At 37.7% G+C, this 21,485-nt stretch overlaps 2 protein-coding genes across 3 annotated transcripts; one reads left to right on the top strand and one right to left on the bottom strand.

Moving 5' to 3' along the window:
* Positions 1 to 300: 300 nt before the first annotated feature.
* Positions 301 to 711, bottom strand: LOC145643215 (uncharacterized). Its single transcript, XM_081694370.1, has one exon. It carries the CDS (start codon positions 709 to 711, stop codon positions 301 to 303), a length of 411 nt encoding a protein of 136 aa, XP_081550496.1.
* Positions 712 to 7,120: 6,409 nt separating this feature from the next.
* On the top strand, positions 7,121 to 19,934 carry LOC145642006 (uncharacterized). Of its 2 annotated transcripts, none has more exons than XM_081693051.1 (19): positions 7,121 to 7,213; positions 8,634 to 8,769; positions 8,872 to 9,102; positions 10,824 to 10,910; positions 11,556 to 11,645; positions 11,773 to 11,899; positions 12,101 to 12,201; positions 12,552 to 12,720; positions 12,870 to 12,991; positions 13,814 to 13,942; positions 14,020 to 14,118; positions 14,212 to 14,269; positions 14,391 to 14,466; positions 14,545 to 14,674; positions 16,645 to 16,802; positions 17,598 to 17,670; positions 17,769 to 17,963; positions 18,497 to 18,590; positions 18,785 to 19,934. In XM_081693051.1, exons 2-19 carry the CDS (start codon positions 8,695 to 8,697, stop codon positions 19,654 to 19,656), a joined length of 2,886 nt encoding a protein of 961 aa, XP_081549177.1. In that variant the 5' UTR covers positions 7,121 to 7,213; positions 8,634 to 8,694; the 3' UTR covers positions 19,657 to 19,934. The 2 variants fall into 2 exon arrangements, with proteins under 2 accessions (XP_081549177.1, XP_081549179.1); XM_081693053.1 differs by having other exon boundaries at positions 7,124 to 7,213; positions 8,671 to 8,769.
* Positions 19,935 to 21,485: the final 1,551 nt, after the last annotated feature.

Raw genomic sequence — 21,485 nt, 5'->3', positions numbered from 1 at the left:
TTCGGCTTCGTTATTCGAAGCTTTGAATGAAAATTTTAGTGCGTACTCGAAGGACTTGCCTTCAGGAGAGGTTATGACCACCCCTGCCCCCGAACTGTCCACGGTGGAGGATCCATCCGTGAACACGGTCCAGGTTTTCTTTTCATCATCTAGCGTTTTCTGGTACGATCATTCGGCAAGGAAGTCCGCCAGAGCTTGAGCCTTTATGGCTGCTCTCGGCTGGTAGCTGATGCTGAATTCTATGAGCTCGAAAGCCCATTTGGCCAGCCTACCAGATTTTTCAACCTTGCCGAGAACCTTTTATAGCGGCTGATCAGTCAAAACCACTATCTGATGACAATCAAAATAGGGTCTTAACTTCCGAGCAGCTACCACCACTGCATAAGCAACTTTTTCAAGTAAGGGGTAGCGGGTCTCGGCATCCGTCAGAGTGTGACTGACGAAGTAGATTGGTTGCTGAACCTTATTTTCCTCCCTCAGCAACACTGCACTGATGGTGGCTGGGCTGACAGCCACGTATAAGTACAGGGATTCTCCCTCTACTGGGCTAGCCAGCGTTGGGAGTTGAGCCAGGTGCTCCCAAAGCTGCTTGAAGGCTTCTTTTTGCTCGTCTTCCCAGACGAGTTCTTTTGTTTTCGGGAGTTTCAGAGCTTTGAAGAAAGGTAACCCCTTATCCGAGGCCTTGGAGATGAACCTCGAGAGGGCTGTCATTCTTCCGGTGAGCCGCTGAACATCCCTCTTTGTTTTCGGCTCGAGAAGATCGAGCGCTGCCTGCACCTTGGCGGGATTGGCATCAATACCTCTTTTGCTGACCATGAACCCAAGGAATTTCCCTGACTTCACGCCGAAGACACACTTCTTCGGATTCAGCTTCATTTGGTGCTTTCTTAGGGTGGCGAAAGTTTCTGCCAGGTCCTTTACATGGTCTTCATCTTTTTTGCTTTTGACGATTGAATCGTCAACGTAGACCTCCATGTTTCGGCCCTTTTGCTCGACAAAAACTTGGTCCACCAGCCTTTGATATGTTGCCCCCGCATTTTTCAATCCGAAGGGCATCATTTTGTAGTTGTACACCCCGGCGTTCGTGACGAATGCCGTCTTTGCTCGGTCGTCGGGATGCATGAAGATCTGATGATACCCAGAAAATGCGTCCATGAAACTAAGCAAGGCATGGCCACTTGTCGAGTCGACTAACTGATCGATCCTCGGCAAGGGATAGAAATCCTTCGGACACGCCTTGTTTAGGTCCGTGAAGTCAACGCACATTCTCCAGGTGTCATTTGCCTTCTGAACCATCACCACATTGGCTAGCCATTCTGGATACTGACAGGGTTCGATGAAGCCTGCATCCAGCAACTTTTTGACCTCGGCTGCGATGTCTCGTTTCTTGTTTGCAGAGTAATTCCGCTTCTTTTGCTTAACTGACCGACACGTGGGGTCGACGTTAAGCTTATGGGAGATGAGGTCTGGACTTATCCCGGGCATGTCAGCTGCCGAGAAAGCAAACACATCTCGGTTGTCCCGAATGAGTTGGATGAGTTCAACGCGGACTTTCGGATCAAGATCCAGCCCGATTGTAACGCATTTTCGGCGTCTCCTTCGGTCAACTCGACCGTTTCGGTCTGCTGGTCCAGCTCCATTGCCGTGGGGATGGACTCTTTGTCTTCTGGCCTACTGTCTATGTCAGCAGGGGTTCCAGATTTTTTCTTCTTCGGCCGACTCTCTGAGTCTTTCGGCTCAGACGATGAGCTAGCCTTTTCTTTTCCTGGCCCTTTTTCTTTGGCCAAGTCTCCTTGAGCCGAAGCACTTAGGCCTTTCGGCTTCTTCGCGCTTGGCTGCCTATCTTTCTCCTCCTCATCCTCGTCGTCATCTTTGGAATGACTAGTGGATGGCTTGAGGTAGTTTCACCTTCGAGCCTCCTTTTGGCTGCCCTCGATCCTTTCGGGGTAGCTGGCATCCGAGACATAGATCATCAGCTGATGGTATGTCGAGACTACCCCTTGGATCTCGTGAATAATGGGTCTCCCCATGATCACGTTGTACACGGAAGGAGCATCGATGACCAAGAATTCGATCATGACGTTCCTGGCTGCCTCATCGCAGCTGATGGTGACAGGAAGTGTTACCTTCCCGTCTGGATAAGTTAAGGCCCCGTTGAATCCGGATACCGGGTAGGGTACCGGCGTGAGGTGCTTGGGCTTCAGCTTAATTTGATTTTTGGCCTTTCGGAACAGAATGTTTGCTCCGCTGCCGCCATCAACAAGAACCTTGCTGACGTCGTGGTTGGCCACCGTGGCGATAATCACCAACGGATCCTCGTGAGGGAACGTCACCCCTCGGCAGTCGGCGGCTGTGAACGTCATGTTCGGCACCGGCGACTGAGGAGGCTGAAGGCTGGCGTTGTTCACCTGATGGGTCAGAGCCCTAAGGTGACGTTTGTGCTCCCTCCGAGAACATATTCCTCCCGAGATCACATTAATTGGAGGGAATTTTCCCTCCGCGTTTTTGTTGTTCTTTCGGGGGAAATCGAGGTCTTGCCAAGAGTCCTTTTCGGATTTCTCAGCCTCTTTTTTCTCGCGGTGATCCGCGATGTATTTTTTCAAGTATCCCTTCCGAACCATATCTTCGATTTGGTCCTTCAGCTGGATACACTCTTCAGTGTTGTGTCCCGGTGATTCATGGAACTCACACCACTGATTTTTATTTTTGCGCTGATACCATTCGGGGAGTGGTCTCGGCTTCCTATAACTCTGCTCTTCCTTCGTCACGCTGTAGATCTTAGCGCGCGGAAGGGCTAGCGGAGTATAAGATTCGTATCTGCCTGTGAACGGGGAAGATTTTTCCTTCTTCGGCTCGTTGGCCAAAGATTGCTCCGAGGCTTTCGCCTTTCCTTTCGTCTTCTAGCCTTGGCCTTCAGACGATTGCTTTTGTTTCCCACTCCCAGATTAGGGTTGGGACTTTGTTTTGTTCCACTCTTCGGCTCGGATGAACTTATCCGAGGCGTTCAGAGCCTCCTCCAGGGTCTGCGGGGTATGCATGACCATGAAGTCTAGGAACTTTCCAGGCTGAAGGTCGTTCTGCATTGCAAAAACGGCTAGCCCTTAGTCCAGCTGAGAAACGCTGGATGACTCGTTGCTGAAACGAGTCAGGTAGTCTCGGAGACTCTCGGTCTCCCCTTGCTGCAGGCCCATGAGCTCTGCAGTGGTCTTCTCTCGGCGGTTTGCCGTGGAGAATTTACTCTTGAACTTGGTGGACAGGTCGTCCCACCCCGTTATAGAGCCTTCCTTTACTCCCTTGGAGATCCACGCTTGCGCGACCCCCTTGAGAGTGGTGGGAAAATATTTGCACCAGGTCGCTTCGGACCTTGGGCAAAGATGCATGTGCCCCTCGTAAGAGGCGATATGGTCCTTCGGATCCGAAGTCCCATCATATGTAATGTGCGACGATATTTTAACCGTAGGCACATGCTCTTCCAGAATCCATTGTTCGAATGGAGAACTGGTAGGTAGCATCACGGCTTTGCCTTTGTTCCTGGCCGAAGGGACCGCGCTCCGCCCTCTTAGAGAGGTAGGAGTGGTTTTCGTCCCTAGCTGGGAAGTTCGGGCCTCGGCTACAGGAAATGAGAGGCGGCTATGCACACTCGGTTCCCTGCCGCCGAGTCGGTCGAGAACGCTTCGGCGAACAGTCACAGGTCGCTCTCGGTGAGCAGTCTCCGGCCGAGAGGCTGAGCTGCTGCTCTTATGAGTTTCTGGCCGAGAAGTAGAGGATCCTTTGAAAAATTGAGGGTTCTTTTTCCTCTCCCTTTCGGTCCTCCAGGTATCCTCTTCCCACTCTTACAGCTCCCTGAAGGAGGGAGGCTTCCCCCCCTCTTGGTCGAGCTTCCTCCGCTGATGCCTGGTATGCGGAGGAGTTCGGTCACGAGGTGGAGGCATATTTTGTGCCCTCATTGCCTCCATGAGCACCGCCAGCGCTCTTGCCACTTCTTCCGAGCTGGGCCCCGTTAAAGGGGTCCTCGGCTGAGTGTGAGAGTGAGAGCGGATGGTCAAAGGTTGGCTTTGAGGCACTAATTGAGTCCTACGATCGGACTGACTTCTGTTAGACCGAGGAGGACTCGGTCTATGATGAGAGTTGTGAATTACGGGAGAAAGGGAATCCTCCCGGTACGATCCTCCCCCCGAACTAGCACCCTTAGAAGAGTTCCGGTCCGGCGAAGGTGATTGTGTAGGAGTCTTAGGCCTTTCGCCCGCTCCTTGACTTAGTCTTTTGTTCTTGCGGTTCTTAGCCATTGCTACTAAGATTTTTGCAAGATGATTTTGATTGGCTTAAAGATTTTTTGAAAGTCTTCCCCACAGACGGCGCCAAATTGTTTCGGGTGAAAACAATGGGACCTTGCCGAAGGTCCTAATGAAGTGGATGAAGACTAATCCAGTCCAAATGATGCTGGGCTGAAGGTTTCCTGCACAGAAAATACACGTAAACTGGCCTCGGGGGTGGATCCGAGGAAGACCCCTCCGATGCCGAAGTCAAACAGTGTTTAGAGAGAGAAAGCTATGCAAGAGATTTAATGCTTGAGGCTTTAATGTGTATGAATAATAAATGACTCAATTGAAGGCTTTTATACCTTAGCATGACAAAGGGAAGAGGATCGTTGGGCCGCAAATAGTCATGGGCTGACCATAACAATTTGGACCACTTGACTTATGCTGACTTGGCTTAGATGGAGGATTGGGCCTTGACCTTGGAATATTGGATCATTTAATGACTAGGCCCAATTGGCTTAATTGGACCCAAACACTAACTTTTTTCTTTATATTACTCGTATTAATTTATTTCAATTCTTTTATTAATTTATTTATTTTAATAAGCGTGGCTTGTGTTGCACTCAATTATGATTAATTTTTTGAGTACAAATTTAATAGAGTACAAATTTAACAGAGTACAAAATTTTTGAGTAATTTTATTTCTTGTCCTATTTGATTTGTATTTTATTTGGAGAATCATGCATGTGTTGTGAACTTGTGATCCAGAGATTTTTTGCAATCATTGTCTATTGAATGGAAATCATGTTATTTTATGAGAAGGAAAACAAAACCCTTGTTCGATACTTTAAAGTTGAGTTATATTCTTATAAAACACATGCCTTTTCTTTTCTTTTTTTTTGGATTTTAGCAAATATAAATTAATAATAATAAGAAAAGAAAAAAAAAACAAAAAAAAAACTGGCAAGTATAAAATAGCAATCAATGACTTGATCCAACTTAGACAAATCTACTACTATATGTCTATATGAATATTCAATAGGTACTGCGGTAGTGCAAACTGCAAAGGGCCCTTATATTGTGAAATGGTAAAAACCCTCGTTTTATAATAAGTATGAATTGAGGAAAAAAAAAAAAAACAAAGATGGTAGATTTTAAAAAAATTAAATATTTAGGGTATGAAGTAAATAATCATTTGTCTAATTACTTTGGCGGATAACCATCTTTAATAAATGACCTACTAATCTTGACTCAAAAAGAAAAAAAAACTGTCAATTAACGAACTGTTTTAGCAAAAAAAAGTTATATTGAATAATAAGAAAATATCTCATAATTAAAAAAATCGGGTGTACAATAATTATTGTACATCCACTATAAAGATAGCCTAAAGTGATCAAAAGTTACCCTTGAAATGAATAAAAGTCACCCCAATATACATAAAAGTTGCCAAATACAAATAAAAATTATCTACGTTTTACTAGTAAATAATCACATTTTAAATGACTAAAAATCAATTATTAGTGATTGAATGTAATTAAATTACCATTATAAAACTTTTCTTGGTGTCAATTTATATAAAAATTATATTATGTTTAATATTACCCAAAAAAAGGCTAAAAATTACCCTAAAATTAGCTAAAAGTTATCATTATATTACTTGATGAAATATAATATTAGTGTAAAGTTGTAAACCAAGTGTGTACAAATGTCATCTTAAAAAAAAACCAAAGGGGGACATGATTTTAGAATATGAGCTGGTAGTTAAAACTGAACCAAAGCCAACCCCACGTATACGTAACGATTGACAATTCCACAATACTTGGCGAAGGAAGGCGTATCTATTTGGACTGTTGTAGTGTTGTTTCCTCACTTTTTCATTTTCATAACTATGCAACCACGCATGCCGCTTTCTTTCCCTTCTTTGCTCACCTAATACGTAGTACTATTACCCTACTCTCTTCAACCACAAGTCAACAACTTATTAATTCTTCCACCTCTCCGATACGACTTCTGATTGAATTTCGTCTACATTTCATGTTTACTAAAAGGTGTTTATTAGATTCTCTGATATCAAGTCGAGTCGAATTTATTTTAAACTTAAATTATACTTCATCTGTTAGTTTTTTACTTAACATATTTCATTTGTTACGCTTGTTAATGCAGAGTTTTAACCATTAATAATTTAACTTCTTCATACTAAAAAATTATAAAAAATTACTCCGTATGTATTATGGTTGCACTAATTAATTAAGATGATCCTAACAAGATTCTACGTGAATATGTTTTTCTTTGCAAATCTAATCTAATATATATATATAAAGGGGAGTTTTTTCCCGAGTTTTTAGAGAACCAGATAGGATTTAATTTTCTTAGCGCGCCACGTAGGATTATAAATTTAAGTTGTAGTCAATTAAATAAGAGATTATTAATTTCTTTTACAATTAAATAATTCAAATGCCACGTAAGCAAAATTGACGAATGGTATTTTAATGTTTAAATTAATTAAATACAAAATATTATCTTTTGAGATTAGGAATTTTATCTAATATTTTAAAACTAATATAATAACAATTTTAATCACATAAATATGAAAAATATTTTTTTAAAAAATACTAACAAACCGTGCGTCGCACGGCTTCATCTAGTAATTAATAAAAAAGGGATAAAGAAGGACATGTAAATAGTGGTTAAGTCAAAATTAGTAAGTTAAAAAAAAAAAAATTTATTTTTTTGACGGGAAATAAATTATTATACTCACACAAGTCAAATTTTCAGATATGTCGGGTCAGTTTTTGACGTCTCTATTATATCCCGAGTCTCTTTAACACTAAAGAAATACTAAATCGGACCACTAGTACATACGAGTAGTATACAAGGCAAGAACTAATCCTCTATTTTCTCGCCTCAATTTCTCTCTCCTCTGTTTCCATTTATTTTCTCCCCCTTTTTTCTAGGTAAGTTTTCACCCTTTCATTTGATCATGTTGTTGTTCAATTTGGCGATCGCGTTTTTATTTCATGTATTAATTTCAATCACTTAAATTTTGCTATTTTTGGCTATGAATTTTGATGTTATTTTAATCATAATTGAGTAATTGTCATTTGAGTTTTTTGCAATTTTTATTTTTAATAATGCATGAAGTTTATTAATGTTGAATTATGTCATATGAATGGTTTTGTGATGAATTGGGCTGAATTTGAGTAATTTTTGTGCATTGAAAGCGAATTTGAGTACTTGTGGATTGTTAAATTATGCTACTTGAGAGCTAGACAGTTGGATTTTAGTAAGTTAGTATTGGTAAGACTGTAAAAGTTTGCAATGTTGATGCTAAGTTGGTTGTTGGAGTTTTTGAGTGAGGAAAAAAAAGGTGTTTACTTTGAGAATTGCAAAATTATTAAATGGGTGTTTGATAGAGGAAGTGAAATTGAGATGTATTTGGTCTTCATTTAGGCATTGGTGTGTGTTGCCGTGCACGGCGTGTGTGTTCGTGCTGGATAGTCGTTGTGATCATTTGCTAGGTCGTTACAGAATTCTCCTAGCTTGTGTGCTAGTTCTATGGATCACTATTTGTGTTAGGATGTTAATAGAAGCTTTATATATATAGGATAGAGAATTGTACTTTAGGGAATTGGCATACAAAAAAGAAAAAAGGGTCTGCGAAAGCGGATTTGTAGAATTTTCACTTGTAAGTGTTGATTTGTCAAGAAAGTGGAGAGGTTGCACATTATAGCTTTGCGGTCATTTAGGTTGGTCCATATGTCTGTCACTCTATTCCCTATAATTCTGATGTGACATAATGCTGGACATCAAGTTCTGGGGAGTGCACAAGGACACATTTTGGTGGAATGAGGATGTAAAAGCTGCAATGAAGTACAAATGACAATGCTTCTTGGCCTTGGGAGAATGCAGAAATGGAGAAACTATTGCAAAGTATAAGGATGCTAAAGGTGAGGCAAAAGAAGTTACTCGAGAGGCTGATTTGAGGCCTTATATGGATGTTTACGATAAACTAGATTCAAGGGATGGTGAAAAATGATTTATAGTAAGCTAGGAGGAGACAAGTGAGAGACCAAGAACCTTTGTATGGTAAAAGTGTGTGAAGGATAAAAACCAAAGGATCCTTGTTCAATGTAACTTGATTAAGGATATATGGCGGGACTGCGGGAGTATTCTGATGAATTGTTTGGTTTAGATGCTCACAACCAGAAGTTGTATACGTCCTTGTGTGTGAATCTATATATTTGTCACATGTATGTTCGAGTATTATCACACCAGAAATTGTTCAATGTATTCTCATGTGTATATGTCTACCTTTTCTTTGTTGTTTTTGTCGATATGTTTTGGCTAATTGTATTATATTCCTTTCAAGTGTAGTTTTGCATATTAACTTTTCCTTTTTCTTATTGAGAAGATCAAGAGGTATCTTGCTCCTCTGATGGGGTGGGGGAACATTTATAAGAGGCGTATCAAAGTTTTTACCTTGGCCTTAATAATCTACCTGGACTATAAGGTAAGCCTTTCAACATATATTCCAGCTTTCATTTCCTTTTCCTCTTATTATTTATTTCAAATAATGTGCTGAAAGCTTTATTAAGGAATTATGTGCTCACAGGCTTTACAGAAGAGAAGTAAATGGATTAAAAACAAAACTAAAAAGGCTGCTGTATGGAAAAAGGCTCATGAGCGCAATGCTAGGCGTATTCTCAACTTCATGATACAAATGGAGGGTTTGTGGGTAAAACTTGGGCAATATTTGTCCACACGAGCTGATGTTCTTCCTGAGGCCTATATACGGAATCTCCAACAGCTACAGGATTCCCTTCCTCCTCGACCCTTAGACGAGGTTATTTTTCAACTGCTTTTGCAAATTAACCTGAATAGGTGAAAGTATTAGTGGCTTTGGGTTATTGGATGTACTTTATATATGAGTAGCTGTTGCATGCGATCCTTGCATGTCATATGTTAATTTCCAGATTCAACGAGTAGCTGTTAGCTTAAGTATATTAGATTTCCTGTTGGGTTTTAGTTATGGGTAGACATGGCTAGCTTGAGACTGTTTTAGGAATTTGCTTGAGCGACAAATACCTGTAGAAAGATAGAAAGAGAGTGAGTTATCATCAATTATTGCTCAGTTTGTAATGTGTATCAAAGACTACCTTTGGAAGTTCATCTTTGAGAGGTCCAATATGTACATCTTCAAATTCTTGTGGATGATGCTCGTTTTGAACTTTTAGAGAATCCAGGTTAATCGTCAGTTGCTCTTTGCATAATTATCTGCCTTTCTCTTCTTAGTCCTTAGCCTTTATATTCAATATATGTGGCCTGGATAATAGGGTACTTTTTCCAGTATGATCCAGTCTCTTTCCTAAATCTCTATTTCACATATCTATACCTTTGTAATGAAGACGACAATTAAGTCCCAATCCTATCCTCCTTGGTTATTACTCAGTCCCATGGAACATCCATATGCTCATTCAAGATATCAACTACCTCCTTCAAGATTTTTAAATTATGTATAGCTCTGACAACTTCCGTAGGGCTAATTGTGTTGCAGGTTATTTGTCTAAGCTTGGTCATTCTATTCTCCATGACTGGAGTCCAAGTATTATTATGTGTGGGGCTGGCTGATACTGCTTTTGATATATAAGTTCATGATATGGTAGGTTCAGCCTTTGAGAGGTCTTTTAACACTGTTTTTGCAATCTTAATTAAAAACTACTTAGGATGTGAAGTAACCATCACTTCTTCACATGGAAGTCCAGAAGATTTTTTCTTTTAATATAATCTGTCATTTCGTATAGTTTTGGTTAATCATATATTGCTGCTTCTTTTGTGAGTATTTATTGGAAATAATTAAAGAACTCCACCAAGTGAAAAGTTTAAGAATTGTTATCACTGAATGGGAATGGATTTGGGGCCTGTTTAATGACTAACTCGTTTTGGAAATGGAGTGATATATGACTTTAAGGTATATCACATTTCGAGCAGCTAATTAATATATTAATGTCTTTAGCTTGAAGCTTATGTATCCAATATCAATCGAGTATTGACCTTAGGACTTTACTTTGAACTTTTTAATTTGTGTGTGTGTGTGTGTTTTCTGATAGTCCTGTTTTCTCTCAAGCCTCTCATTTTTGACAACCTACTATAATATATGTTTTCTTTCTGCTTAAAGTGCTTTATGAAACAAACCAGGGGTAAAATGTTTTGAAAAGATTCAAAGATGAAGTTAATAAGTCAAGCCGTCAGCTACAATCTGATTTGATCATGCTTTACCAATTTGAACAAACAGTTACACTAGAGCCAAGCACTTTCAAAGAATCAAATATATATTGTTTACCTTTGTCAATTTTGATATTAAATCTAATACTTCAAAACATGAAACATTTCTGGACACGGGGGCAATATCAACTATATATTGCGTAAGTGTTGTTGTTTTCATCTGTGAAATAGCAAATTAATCATGTACAAGATGTTTCAAAGATATACATGTACCATTGGATTGACTTCTCCTTTTTCTTTTAATTATTTTCTTAAAATGTATTTTTTTTTCTTCCCAAACAGGTCTGTCATACCATTGAGAAGGAGATGGGAAAACCTGTGGAGGAGTTGTTTTTGAAGTTTGTAGAAGTACCTCTGGCTACAGCATCAGTAAGATTTATATTATTACTGGTCTGGTTGTTTTTTTGTATGCCAGCCTAACTCTGCAAGATAGAAATATAGAATAAGTTGTTATATCTCAGAGTGTTGCTTGTACATGCATCAGGACCCACCGTTTCCTCCCCCCCCCCCCCCCCCCCCCCCTTTTTTTTCCCAATGATTAAAAAATGAACTCGGCTAAACAATTAACTTGGTTTCCTATCAAATCAAATATACTTCATTTTGGTAGTTGTTTTTTTGTTTTTTCTTTATTTATATATTTCCTATTGGGAGGGCTTGTCAAGGATGGGAAATGGTTTCACTGTTTAGTATGATTGTTTGAAAGTGAAGAGATACTCAGGTGACATTCTTTTATGTCTTGTGTTACCATATCTTGAACTTCATCAAGCAGTGTTTGACATGTATTGTGTTTATTTACTCTTTATGAAAATCTCATTAGACTATGCCAAGGTTGTATCCTGATCTATTATAGGATGGCCTGTGACAGTTATGGAATTTTTAAAATTAACTTTAGTTTATTATATATATACGAAAACATCCTTTATATATTTTGTCTCTATGTTTAAATGAAGGAGCATGCTCAATGCTTTTAGCATGTTAAAATTATTTGTGACTTAGTTTATGTTTTTTGTGCAGATAGCACAGGTTCATCGTGCTACACTGCAAAATGGACAGGAAGTGGTAGTCAAAGTTCAGCATGAGGGTATCAAGCAAGTTATATTAGAGGTTCTTACTGCCTTTTCCTTCCTATCTGACTTTTGCGTTAGAAAGAAAAACTAAAACATAATCAAAATAAAAGAGCCACAACCTGTAAACTATCACTGACTTTGGTGTAGTATTTGTTCTTTTATAGGACTTAAAGAATGCGAAGGCAATTGTTGAGTGGATAGCATGGGCTGAACCTGTTTACAATTTCAACCCCATGATAGATGAATGGTGCAGAGAAGCACCAAAAGAACTTGATTTTAACATTGAGGCTGGTACTTATTTTCTTGTAGCTATTAATTATTATTTAGTGCTACAACTTTTCTTCAATCATCAGTTTTTATTTCATTTTGATTCTAGGCATGTTTTTCACTAAATTAGTGCTACTACTTTTCTTCAATCATCAGTTTTGTTGCTTAAGTTAGTTTTCTTTTAATTCTAGGCATGTTTTTTACTAAGTTTCTTCACATTTGTAGAGAATACTAGAAAGGTGGCCAGTAATCTTGGCTGTGACAAAACAAACAAGGATTCTAGGGGCACCAATAGCATTGAAGTTTTGATTCCAGAAGTTATACAGGTATTACTCTCTTGAAAGATCTTAATTGAATAGTATATTTGACGCTGAAATATTTAGCCGTGACAGAGGATAATATGCCAGAGTGTAGGTTTTATTTCCTTCAAATTTGGTAAAAACAAGAGAACTCATCCTGAAAATATATTTGTCTCCAAAAATGAACTACAAATATATAAGAATGAGCACATCAACTCAGTTTTAGATCCAATAGGATCTTAAGTGAGATACCTCCAAGACTTATCTGAGAAATTTATTTACGATCATATTCAGGCCTTACCGTGTTTTCTCCTTAAAGAGTTCACTAAAACAATGACTCTTTCCCTGTTTGATTTCTGCATTTTTACCACTGACAGTCAACTGAGAAAGTGATAATTTTGGAGTATATGGACGGGGTTCGTCTAAGTGATGTTGAAGCTCTGCAAGCATTGGGTGTTGATAGAAAAAAACTTGTGGAAGAAATTACACGTGCATATGCTCACCAAATCTATGTTGATGGATTTTTCAATGGCGATCCTCATCCTGGTATGTGAGATATCTCTGTTACTGTCCATCCTTGCTGCTTGTCATTGCCCTGTAATATTCTTTGCCACTATATATGCTCACAGCTTGTATTACTAGTAAAATCCATTTATATCTTTCTAATTAAATGTTTTGTTTTTATGTTAAACTAGGAAACTTTCTTGTGAGTAAAGAGTATCCACATCGTCCAATTTTGCTCGACTTTGGCCTCACTAAGTCACTTCCTGAAACCACAAAACAAGCTCTTGCAAAAATGCTCCTAGCAGCTGCGGAGGTTAGTTGGAGCTCTTTGTGTTTTTTTAGGGGATTTTCCTTAAGTAAATCAAATGATGGTAAAGCGTGCTTTTAGCAATATTGTTTGTGGGGTACTAAACATCAGGCTTCAATAGGAGGCCAAATCTGTTTGCAATCCAGAGGTCATTTGATTTAAATGAGTATTATGTTGACTAATGATTGATGCTTTTTGAAGAATGCTTTCTTCCTTATATTATACAAAGATTATAGATCCTAACAGTTTGTATTTTAAGTCTGGACCTTGGTCTGTGTAAATTGGATTGACGTATGTTATGCTTCTTTGGTAAGCCTGACAAAACACTTTTGCGGTCAATAGGGAGGAAATGAATGAATGACATGTTCAACAGTGCCTTAACGTATGACAAAGAACTTTTTTCTATGGGTGAACCCTGTGACATCCACACTGGAAAGAACTTTTCCAGTAAGTATTTCAGCAGACCAGAATGTAATATTATTTGAAGATCTGTAATGTTACTAATGTAGTATCAGGTATAAACAAAATTTTATTAAAATTTTAGGACTGCCTAAAAGCTCTATACTTTGTAGAAATGATTTGCAGTTCAACAGATTCCTGCAATCACTCTGCTCTTCCTGATTGCCTACAACCTTAATATCTATGTTATTTTTTGTTTCTAGTGTAGCAGCTGTTTCATTTAATCTGATTTCATAGTTACTTTTTTGAATTAGTATTCTTTTTTTTTTTTTCCTCATGTGCTTTACTGAGTTCTCAAAGATAATATACATATCAGAACTTCTATTTGATCATATTGATTGACTTGCGAAATATTTGTTTCAACGGCAGGGGGATCATGTGGCCCTTTTGTCTGCATTTTCAGAGATGGGACTTAAGTTGCGCATGGACTTACCTGAGCAGGCAATGGAAGTGACAACAATATTCTTTCGTAACTCAACTCCCGCAAGTGAAGCTGCTGTGAGTGACCAGTTTGGTTTCAAGGTCACCATTGATTTTTAAACTAATCTTTACTAATTTCATTGTTCTCTGTCCAGGAAACGTTAAAGAATTTCTCAGAAGAAAGAGCAAAAAAAATGAAGGCCTTACAAGAAAAAATGAAGCTTGATGACAAAGAAGCTAAACGATTTAGTCCTGTAAGTACACTTGGTTTCAATGAATGATGCTACGATTGCTACTCTTTTTGTCCTGTAATGTATGTTTGTAAACATTGTAATGGTTGCTTTTAGGTTGATGCCTTTCCTGGGGATATAGTGATTTTTGCACGGGTGCTAAATCTTTTGAGAGGTTAGGGCGTTAATGCTTTTTTAGATAATCTCTTTTTAATTCACCTTCCTTTAACAATGTCTTGACTTTTGAGGTTATTATACATGGCTTGATATTAATTAAACGTCTGACTTTGAATTAGGTCTTTCTGCTACAATGGAAGTCCGCATAGTCTACTTTGATATCATGAGACCATTTGCCGAGTCTGTTTTGGGCGGGTGTGTTAATTTTCTACCAAATGTGGATGTTTTAAATTCAACTCATGCCTTGTCTGACGTAGATTGATTACCTGTCAGAATCATTAATATGGGGCCTGCAACAAATACGCAATGGCTCTGTGATACTCCTGTGCATTCAGATGTGGAAGGCAAGCTGCGGAAGCTCTTGATTGATCTGGGAAATGCTGGAAAGATACTTGGTATTCAGGTATGTTATATATGTATATTATACTTGTACAAGTTTTTTTTTGAGTCATGACTCTTTTCATGTTCCTTATAGTACTGAATCTAAAAGATGACTTGTCTTAAGTTTTTTTGTGTTTTTTTAATGTATTTTTCACTTTGCTTACCAGATGAAGCATGCTCACAAGTAAATAAGATATATGTATCTTTACTTAGTAAATTACTAGTTGTTTTATTCTGCCTTTTCACATCTTTCATCTGTATTTTGTTTGTCTTCTCCTTTCATCTTTTTCTCATTAAATCCTAATGGGTTGGGAAGGGCGTCTTTTAGGATTTTGAAATTTGAAGGTTGGAGTGTCTCTATTTTTTATTTATTGAAATATCTACTCAGCCTTCACAACATTAAATTTTACTGTCCTAAGCTAGAGCTTTTAGTTGAACTGTTTATATTTGATATACATGTTTGCATGCGTCTATTATATGTTCTGGGTGGTGGTTCTGAAAAAGAGAGGTTGCTACTTGCTAGTGTCATAATCTTCTATTTCCATTCTTAATATACAAATTGTTCACACACAATCTATCAAGTGCCTATTTTCAACTCTTAAATGGTATTGGATCTTATCGCTAGTGATTTAGAGCTGTATTAGATCTCTAGATTTAGCTGAGAAGTTGCTTGAACTAGCTCAACTTATTATATTAGTTGTAGACATGTAGTGTTGTAGTGACATGTCTTCCATTCTTTGGGCATGTACTAGTGTCTTACAGTGAAAATAGCATTATGCTATGGACTAGCACATATTAGTGACCAAAACAGAGAGGTGAAGGACAGAAAGGAGTGATGAAGAGAGGAAGGTAGACTAGGAAAGAACAAGCAAGATATGATTGTATCAATGCTAATCAAGGTGAATCACCAATTACAGCATAGCCAATCTTTCGAGAGGAATGGGCCTCTCCTAGGGTGCATAATACTAATTACTTTCCACAAAAATATAACTTGACTCCCCCTCTTTCTAATTGTAGCTATTTATTGAGCTCTTCCTCTAACTAACTAGCTTATTATCAAGCCACTAACTCGTAATGTACTTATCAGTTTATAGCACATTAATTATCACTTTATCAGTTGTGTCAAATTTAGGTGCTTCTTGCTTTCTTATTATATTTGTGAAAATTTTCCCTTGAATCTTTGAGGATGCTTTTAAGTTTGCGTGTTCTTTGAGTCTTGGATACAAAATTATCATAATTGAAGCATCCCTTTTGTTTTGATATAAGTTTCTTAGTTCCATCTTGCTATATTGTTATATGGCTCAACTGTTTTAACTCTTTAAAGTAATGAATTAGGGAATGGCAAAGTACATTTATAGTTTTACACGGAATGTCCCTTGTGAATGTCCAGGTAATGGATCTTCTTTAGAAAACACTTATTCTTTATTTTTATTATTACTCATTTTCATCCAAAGAAGTGGGTGTGAGTGTATATAAAATTCCATGAGGAAAAGCAGAAGCTTTTTAATGAAGACTCATTACCTAGGACTTGAAACACTGAGTATTACTTGTGGAACCACCGAACCACAGAGATTTTTTATTGGAATTTAGCCTATGCAGAATTGCAGATGAAAGTTTTCCCTCTCATTATAGTAGTCAACATTTCCAGTATGTGGTTTTTCAAAATAGCTGTCAAGTTTCCTATAATAAACCACAAAAGCATTTGATGTGCCACTAAACTCAATTTTTATTGGTAAAAAATAATCATCTAGAAGGTGGGAAGCATAGCAATGTTCCCTTATTATATTCTCATTCCCTAAATATGACAACTAAATGGGGATGGAAGGAGTATAATTCTGCTTTAAAAAATATTTGTTGCTGATGTTGAAATGAGAATTTTTTGTTTACAACCACTGCCAATTACAGCAAACTGGTCACAACAATTTAAGGCATTTGAAGGGTTCTTATGACAGCATGTACTTATCATGACAAGTTTTCTGCAATGTCAATTAGGTCTGTGCCTACAAAGATGGGGAAGTCATCATTGACACTGCTGCTGGAGCACTTGGAAAGTATGATCCCCGTCCAGTTCAGCTTGATTCATTGTTTCCTGTCTTTTCAGTGACAAAGGGTATCACTGCAGGACTGCTACATTGGTTAGTCGATAACGGGTATGATTTACTAATGTCGTGCAATTGTGCTAATTTTGCTTCTCTGGCTTTGAGCTTCTGAAGCTATAACCTGTTGGCAAGTGGTGCTATCAATAACTATATACTAAAAGACACACCAGTAATGACACTTGTCATCTCCTGGTGTGTCCTTAGTGTTTTTTTTTTTTTTTTTTTTTTGAAATTATATTAAAGAAATAAAATTATACAAAAATAATTCCCTAATATTATACAATATAATTACAAAAAATAAAAAATTTTGACATATCTTTAACACAAATTTTTATATAGCTATAAAAAAAACTTTCTTAACGTAATTTTGATTATTTTTTACATCATTTTATATTTAACATATCTTTTGTAATTCAGTAATTTGATCAAAATTTGTCAATTATATTATTAGTTTTTTATGTTTATAAAATCAATTATAATAATGATAGTTTAATAATGGTTATTGAAAATTACTGTGCATGACACGGGAATTAACCTAGTCGTGTGTAAATTTTAATATCTGTCTGTCTTCCTTTTTTCTAAAAAAAATAAAATAAATAGCTATCCTGCATTCCTGCAGCTAGACATTTGTATCAGATCCCTGGAAGCAACTAAGCTTTGTGTTTTTCATAGACTGTGAAGCTACTAAGTGTAATCAAGATGTACTTTATAAAGAGGGTCTTCAAGTACAAAGCAGAATCTACACCTTTAAAAATCTAGGAATATGATTATGTTGGTTTGCAGTGGGGAGGATATAAAAGTCTGAAATTTTCTGTTGGATAATTCTTTTTGCTTCTTATCCTGCAGAAAACTAAGATATGATGAAAATATTGCCTCTATATGGCCTGAATTTGCATCAAATAATAAGGATGTGATAAAGGTATTATTCTTACATGCACACAGACATCGATCTTTGCTTTAGTTTGTTTCCTTTCTGCTGCCTTCTATTGTGTTACATTACATGCCTTGTCTCTGCAGGTTCATCACGTTCTTAATCATACATCTGGTCTTCACAATGCATTGGCCAACATCATGAAAGATAATCCTTTATCAGTATCTGATTGGAATGATTGCTTGCAACAAATTTCTCAGTCTACTCCTGAGAGTGAACCTGGTCAGCTACAGCTGTACCATTATCTCTCATTTGGTTGGCTCTGTGGTGGAATTGCTGAGGTTTTAATCTTGTCTTCTACTACAATACTTCTCATATGCTATTATGCCTTTTTTTTTTTTTTTTTTTTTTTGGCATGCTGGCATTAGATATAAACAATTGGCTCCATCTCAAAATTCATTTTATCTTTATCTGTACATTTTTCTACACGTTGAATCTGAAAGTTGATACGATTATCATTGATGGATTTTGAAAATACAAGTAATTTATCTATGGGGCTGAATAGGTTTCCACCCAAATTAAACTGAACTAAACCTAATTTAATGTAATCTGACTCATCACCCGAACTTAATATGAGCCAGATCTACCTGATCTGAATAGTCCATATTCTTGTTCTAATTTGCGATATTGCCTTGATTCTGTTTATATTGGATCAAGTTTTTTTATTTTATTTTAATGGGGTTTCAGTGATCCTGACTCCCAAGTTAGCTATTCTCTCTGCCTGACTAGTGACTCCATTTTGGATTCTACACTCAGAATTAATCATTTTTGATATACCTGCTATTATTTTACATTGTGTTTTTGCATTTTACAGCGTGCATCAGGGAAGAAATTCCAAGAGATTCTTGAAGAAGCATTCATTCGTCCACTAAGTATTGAGGGCGAGCTGTATATTGGGATTCCCCCAGGTGATTTAGCATTCTTGTACTTCTTTTAAAGTTTTTTCTGGGGCATAGTTTCTAATTAAAACTGAAATTAGATTGAATGTATTCGATTTATGAATGAGAAAAAGAGAATCAATCCATTAATGCTATTTTTTTCCCTCCTTCTATTTGATTCTTTGTATTTTCATTTCTTCTGTTTCACATATTTTTGAATTCAGGAGTCGAAGATCGACTAGCAGCACTAACATTGGACACTGATGATCTCAAGAAACTCTCTGCCGTGGAAGCTCGTACTGACCTGCCCTCCTCTTTCCAACCAAGTCAGATTGCTCAGGTTGCCACTGCACTCCCACCCCTCTTCAATTCTCTTTTTGTCCGCCGTGCTATCATACCTGCTGCTAACGGGCACTGCTCTGCTCGCGCTCTTGCACGATATTATGCCTCAATGGCCGATTGTGGAACGGTTCCTAAGCTTCCCTCTTCCTCACCACCCCTTGGCAGCCACGTTCATATTCCAAAGTTTTCATCTGAAAAACTTCGAAAGAAAGAAAACAACACTAGTAAGAAGCGCCTAAATCTGGTTTCTCTATGCAGAACCATGATGTCCGAAAAATTCAATTATGAAAAAGGTGTGAAGGCTGTCAAGGATCCTAGTTATGATAGGGTTCCAAGTGATGAGGCTAGCAGCAGTAGCAATAGCAATAGCAATAGCAATGGCAATAGTAATGGCAATGGTGGTCATGTTGATCAAAACATACTGGGTAGTGATGTGAATGGCTATGATCATGATATGACAACTGCGAAACTTTTCAGTAACCCCAGCATTCATGATGCCTTCATGGGTATAGGAGAATATGAGAATTTTGCTTTGTCTAATGGAGATTTTGGGTTAGGATTTAAGCGGATAAACTCCGCTGATGGATCCATTATTGGTTTTGGTCACTCGGGAATGGGTGGGTCAACTGGTTTCTGTGACATAAAAAACAGATTCTCAATAGCCATTACCCTAAATAAAATGTCATTTGGTGGTGTCACCGGAGAGATTATTCAGCTGGTTTGTTCAGAGTTGAACCTCCCTTTACCCAAGTAATTGAAAGGTCTTGGCGATAGTAAAAGTAATTCAGATGTTGGAAGGCCCTTAATTAATTGATAATTATTTTCTCTTCAATTATCATCCCTTATATTCATTATCAAAATTTTGTATGGTCTTCTGTAATGATATCTCTGTATTGTTGTATATTTATAAGATACGAAAGTGTCAGAAACTGAAGGCTATACCCGTAGCAATTGTATACAAATACATGCTGAAAGCATATTGTAAGATTCTCGATAACTACCTGTATTAATTCAATACAAAGATTTTAAAAAGCCTGTAAACGGTCAGCTAAAGAACCCGAGCTAGTGTAGCTCGATGAGTTCTAATTCTTATCTTAGGTTTGTCAGTGGTGTTCAATGGGAATTGTCACAAGAACGAGTCTAGTGTTGTGCATGAAAGAAATTATCTGCAGGTTGAGGTCTGTACATGTCTATGATAGCCTATGCCTTGCTTACCGCAAGGCTCGCGAGCACTTCCAGTGCATGAGACGTGTGCTCTTTTGGCGTATGAGAGTTTATGCAATAGATTCCCAGAGGTGGATATGTATACAGAATTACAGAGTATGAAATCTGTGAATTAATTGTATGCCAGTGAACCATGTAATTTATAGGATCATGCATTACACATCTATAACTCGAATGTAAAGTTGCACGAGGCCACGAGGGTATAGTAAACAAGCCACCGGGGTGGATGATTCCTGGAGTATGGTACGACGACATGCTCTCAGGTCCAGAGCTGAGAGATCATTGTAATTTGCCATTGTTAATAGGTCTCCTAGGCAAACGTTATCGGATAAGTTTTTAGTTATAAGCAATTAGCAGGACTTCGAAATTCTGGGAAAATAAAATGTCATTCAAGTACTCAATTTTGTGTAGTCTAGCTCTTTGGTCTTAATCGTTTATAAAGTTGGTTCACAATTTTCAAGTTCCACCTACAAAGTGATTTAAGTAAAATTGTTCATCATATACACAAAGCCTACTGATACTAAAAAAAAAAAAAAAGTAATTTCAGTCAACTTTGGAAATGAGTCAAACTGAAAATATTTAACAGTATAATTTTAGGCTGTCCACCCTCCGCAAACACCTACTTCAGCACCCGCATCAACTCCCACCATACCAACTATATACCCACAAAAAAACATTAGCATATATTAAGATTTGCAAATATCTTTGGTGGTTAGACTATTTACCATATATAAAATACAAAGATGGTTTTGAGAGAAGATTAACTTCTGTATACCGATTATTGGTTTAATTATTATCTCTCACCAGAGACACTTTAGAGGTGGGGCCGACTGCTTACCTTCCCCGCCGCCTACTTCTAACGAGCCAGGCAGCCAGCCTAGTTTGTAACTTTGATCAAGTTGACCCTTCGTCGGTTAACTTTGATCAAGTTGACCCTCAAGGAGTCAAGGGTATCGATCCTTGAACACAAGACTTCTTACCAATGCAACATAATACTCCGTCTGTCCTTTATTTTTGCCCCATTGCCATTTTTTGGGTCAAACTTTGAAAACTTTGACCATAAATTGTCGTTAATCTATAAAAGGTAATATAGTCATGAGTGGTCTTGTTAGATTCGTCTCATTTTATATTTTATTAATATCACGTTTTTATAATTTTTACGTGTATGGAAATAAAGATATAAACGTTCTAATACATGTCTTGGAGACCGTGCATAGTCAAATTGAGTTATAAAATAGGGACAGAGGGAGTAATAATAACAAAACAAAAAAAAAAACAAAACATTATAAATATATGGAGTAGAACTAATTATATATAGGGGAGGGATCCGGTAAGAACCCCTCCTTATATAAGAACCCT

Source organism: Chenopodium album, chromosome 8 (genome assembly GCF_948465745.1).
Source record: "Chenopodium album chromosome 8, dcCheAlbu1.1, whole genome shotgun sequence".
NCBI lineage: Eukaryota > Viridiplantae > Streptophyta > Magnoliopsida > Caryophyllales > Amaranthaceae > Chenopodium > Chenopodium album.
Note: the sequence above shows the minus strand (reverse complement) of the source record. Positions and strands in the feature narration are given on the sequence as shown.

Bases quoted from the DNA above. Each gene is read 5' to 3' on its own strand.
- LOC145643215 (XM_081694370.1), bottom strand. From the start codon at position 711: ATGACAGCCCTCTCGAGGTTCATCTCCAAGGCCTCGGATAAGGGGTTA.
- LOC145642006 (XM_081693051.1), top strand. From the start codon at position 8,695: ATGGGGTGGGGGAACATTTATAAGAGGCGTATCAAAGTTTTTACCTTG. The intron at 14,270-14,390 runs GTTAGGGCGTTA...ACTTTGAATTAG, and splicing joins GGTGCTAAATCTTTTGAGAG to GTCTTTCTGCTACAATGGAA. The intron at 14,675-16,644 runs GTATGTTATATA...AATGTCAATTAG, and splicing joins GAAAGATACTTGGTATTCAG to GTCTGTGCCTACAAAGATGG.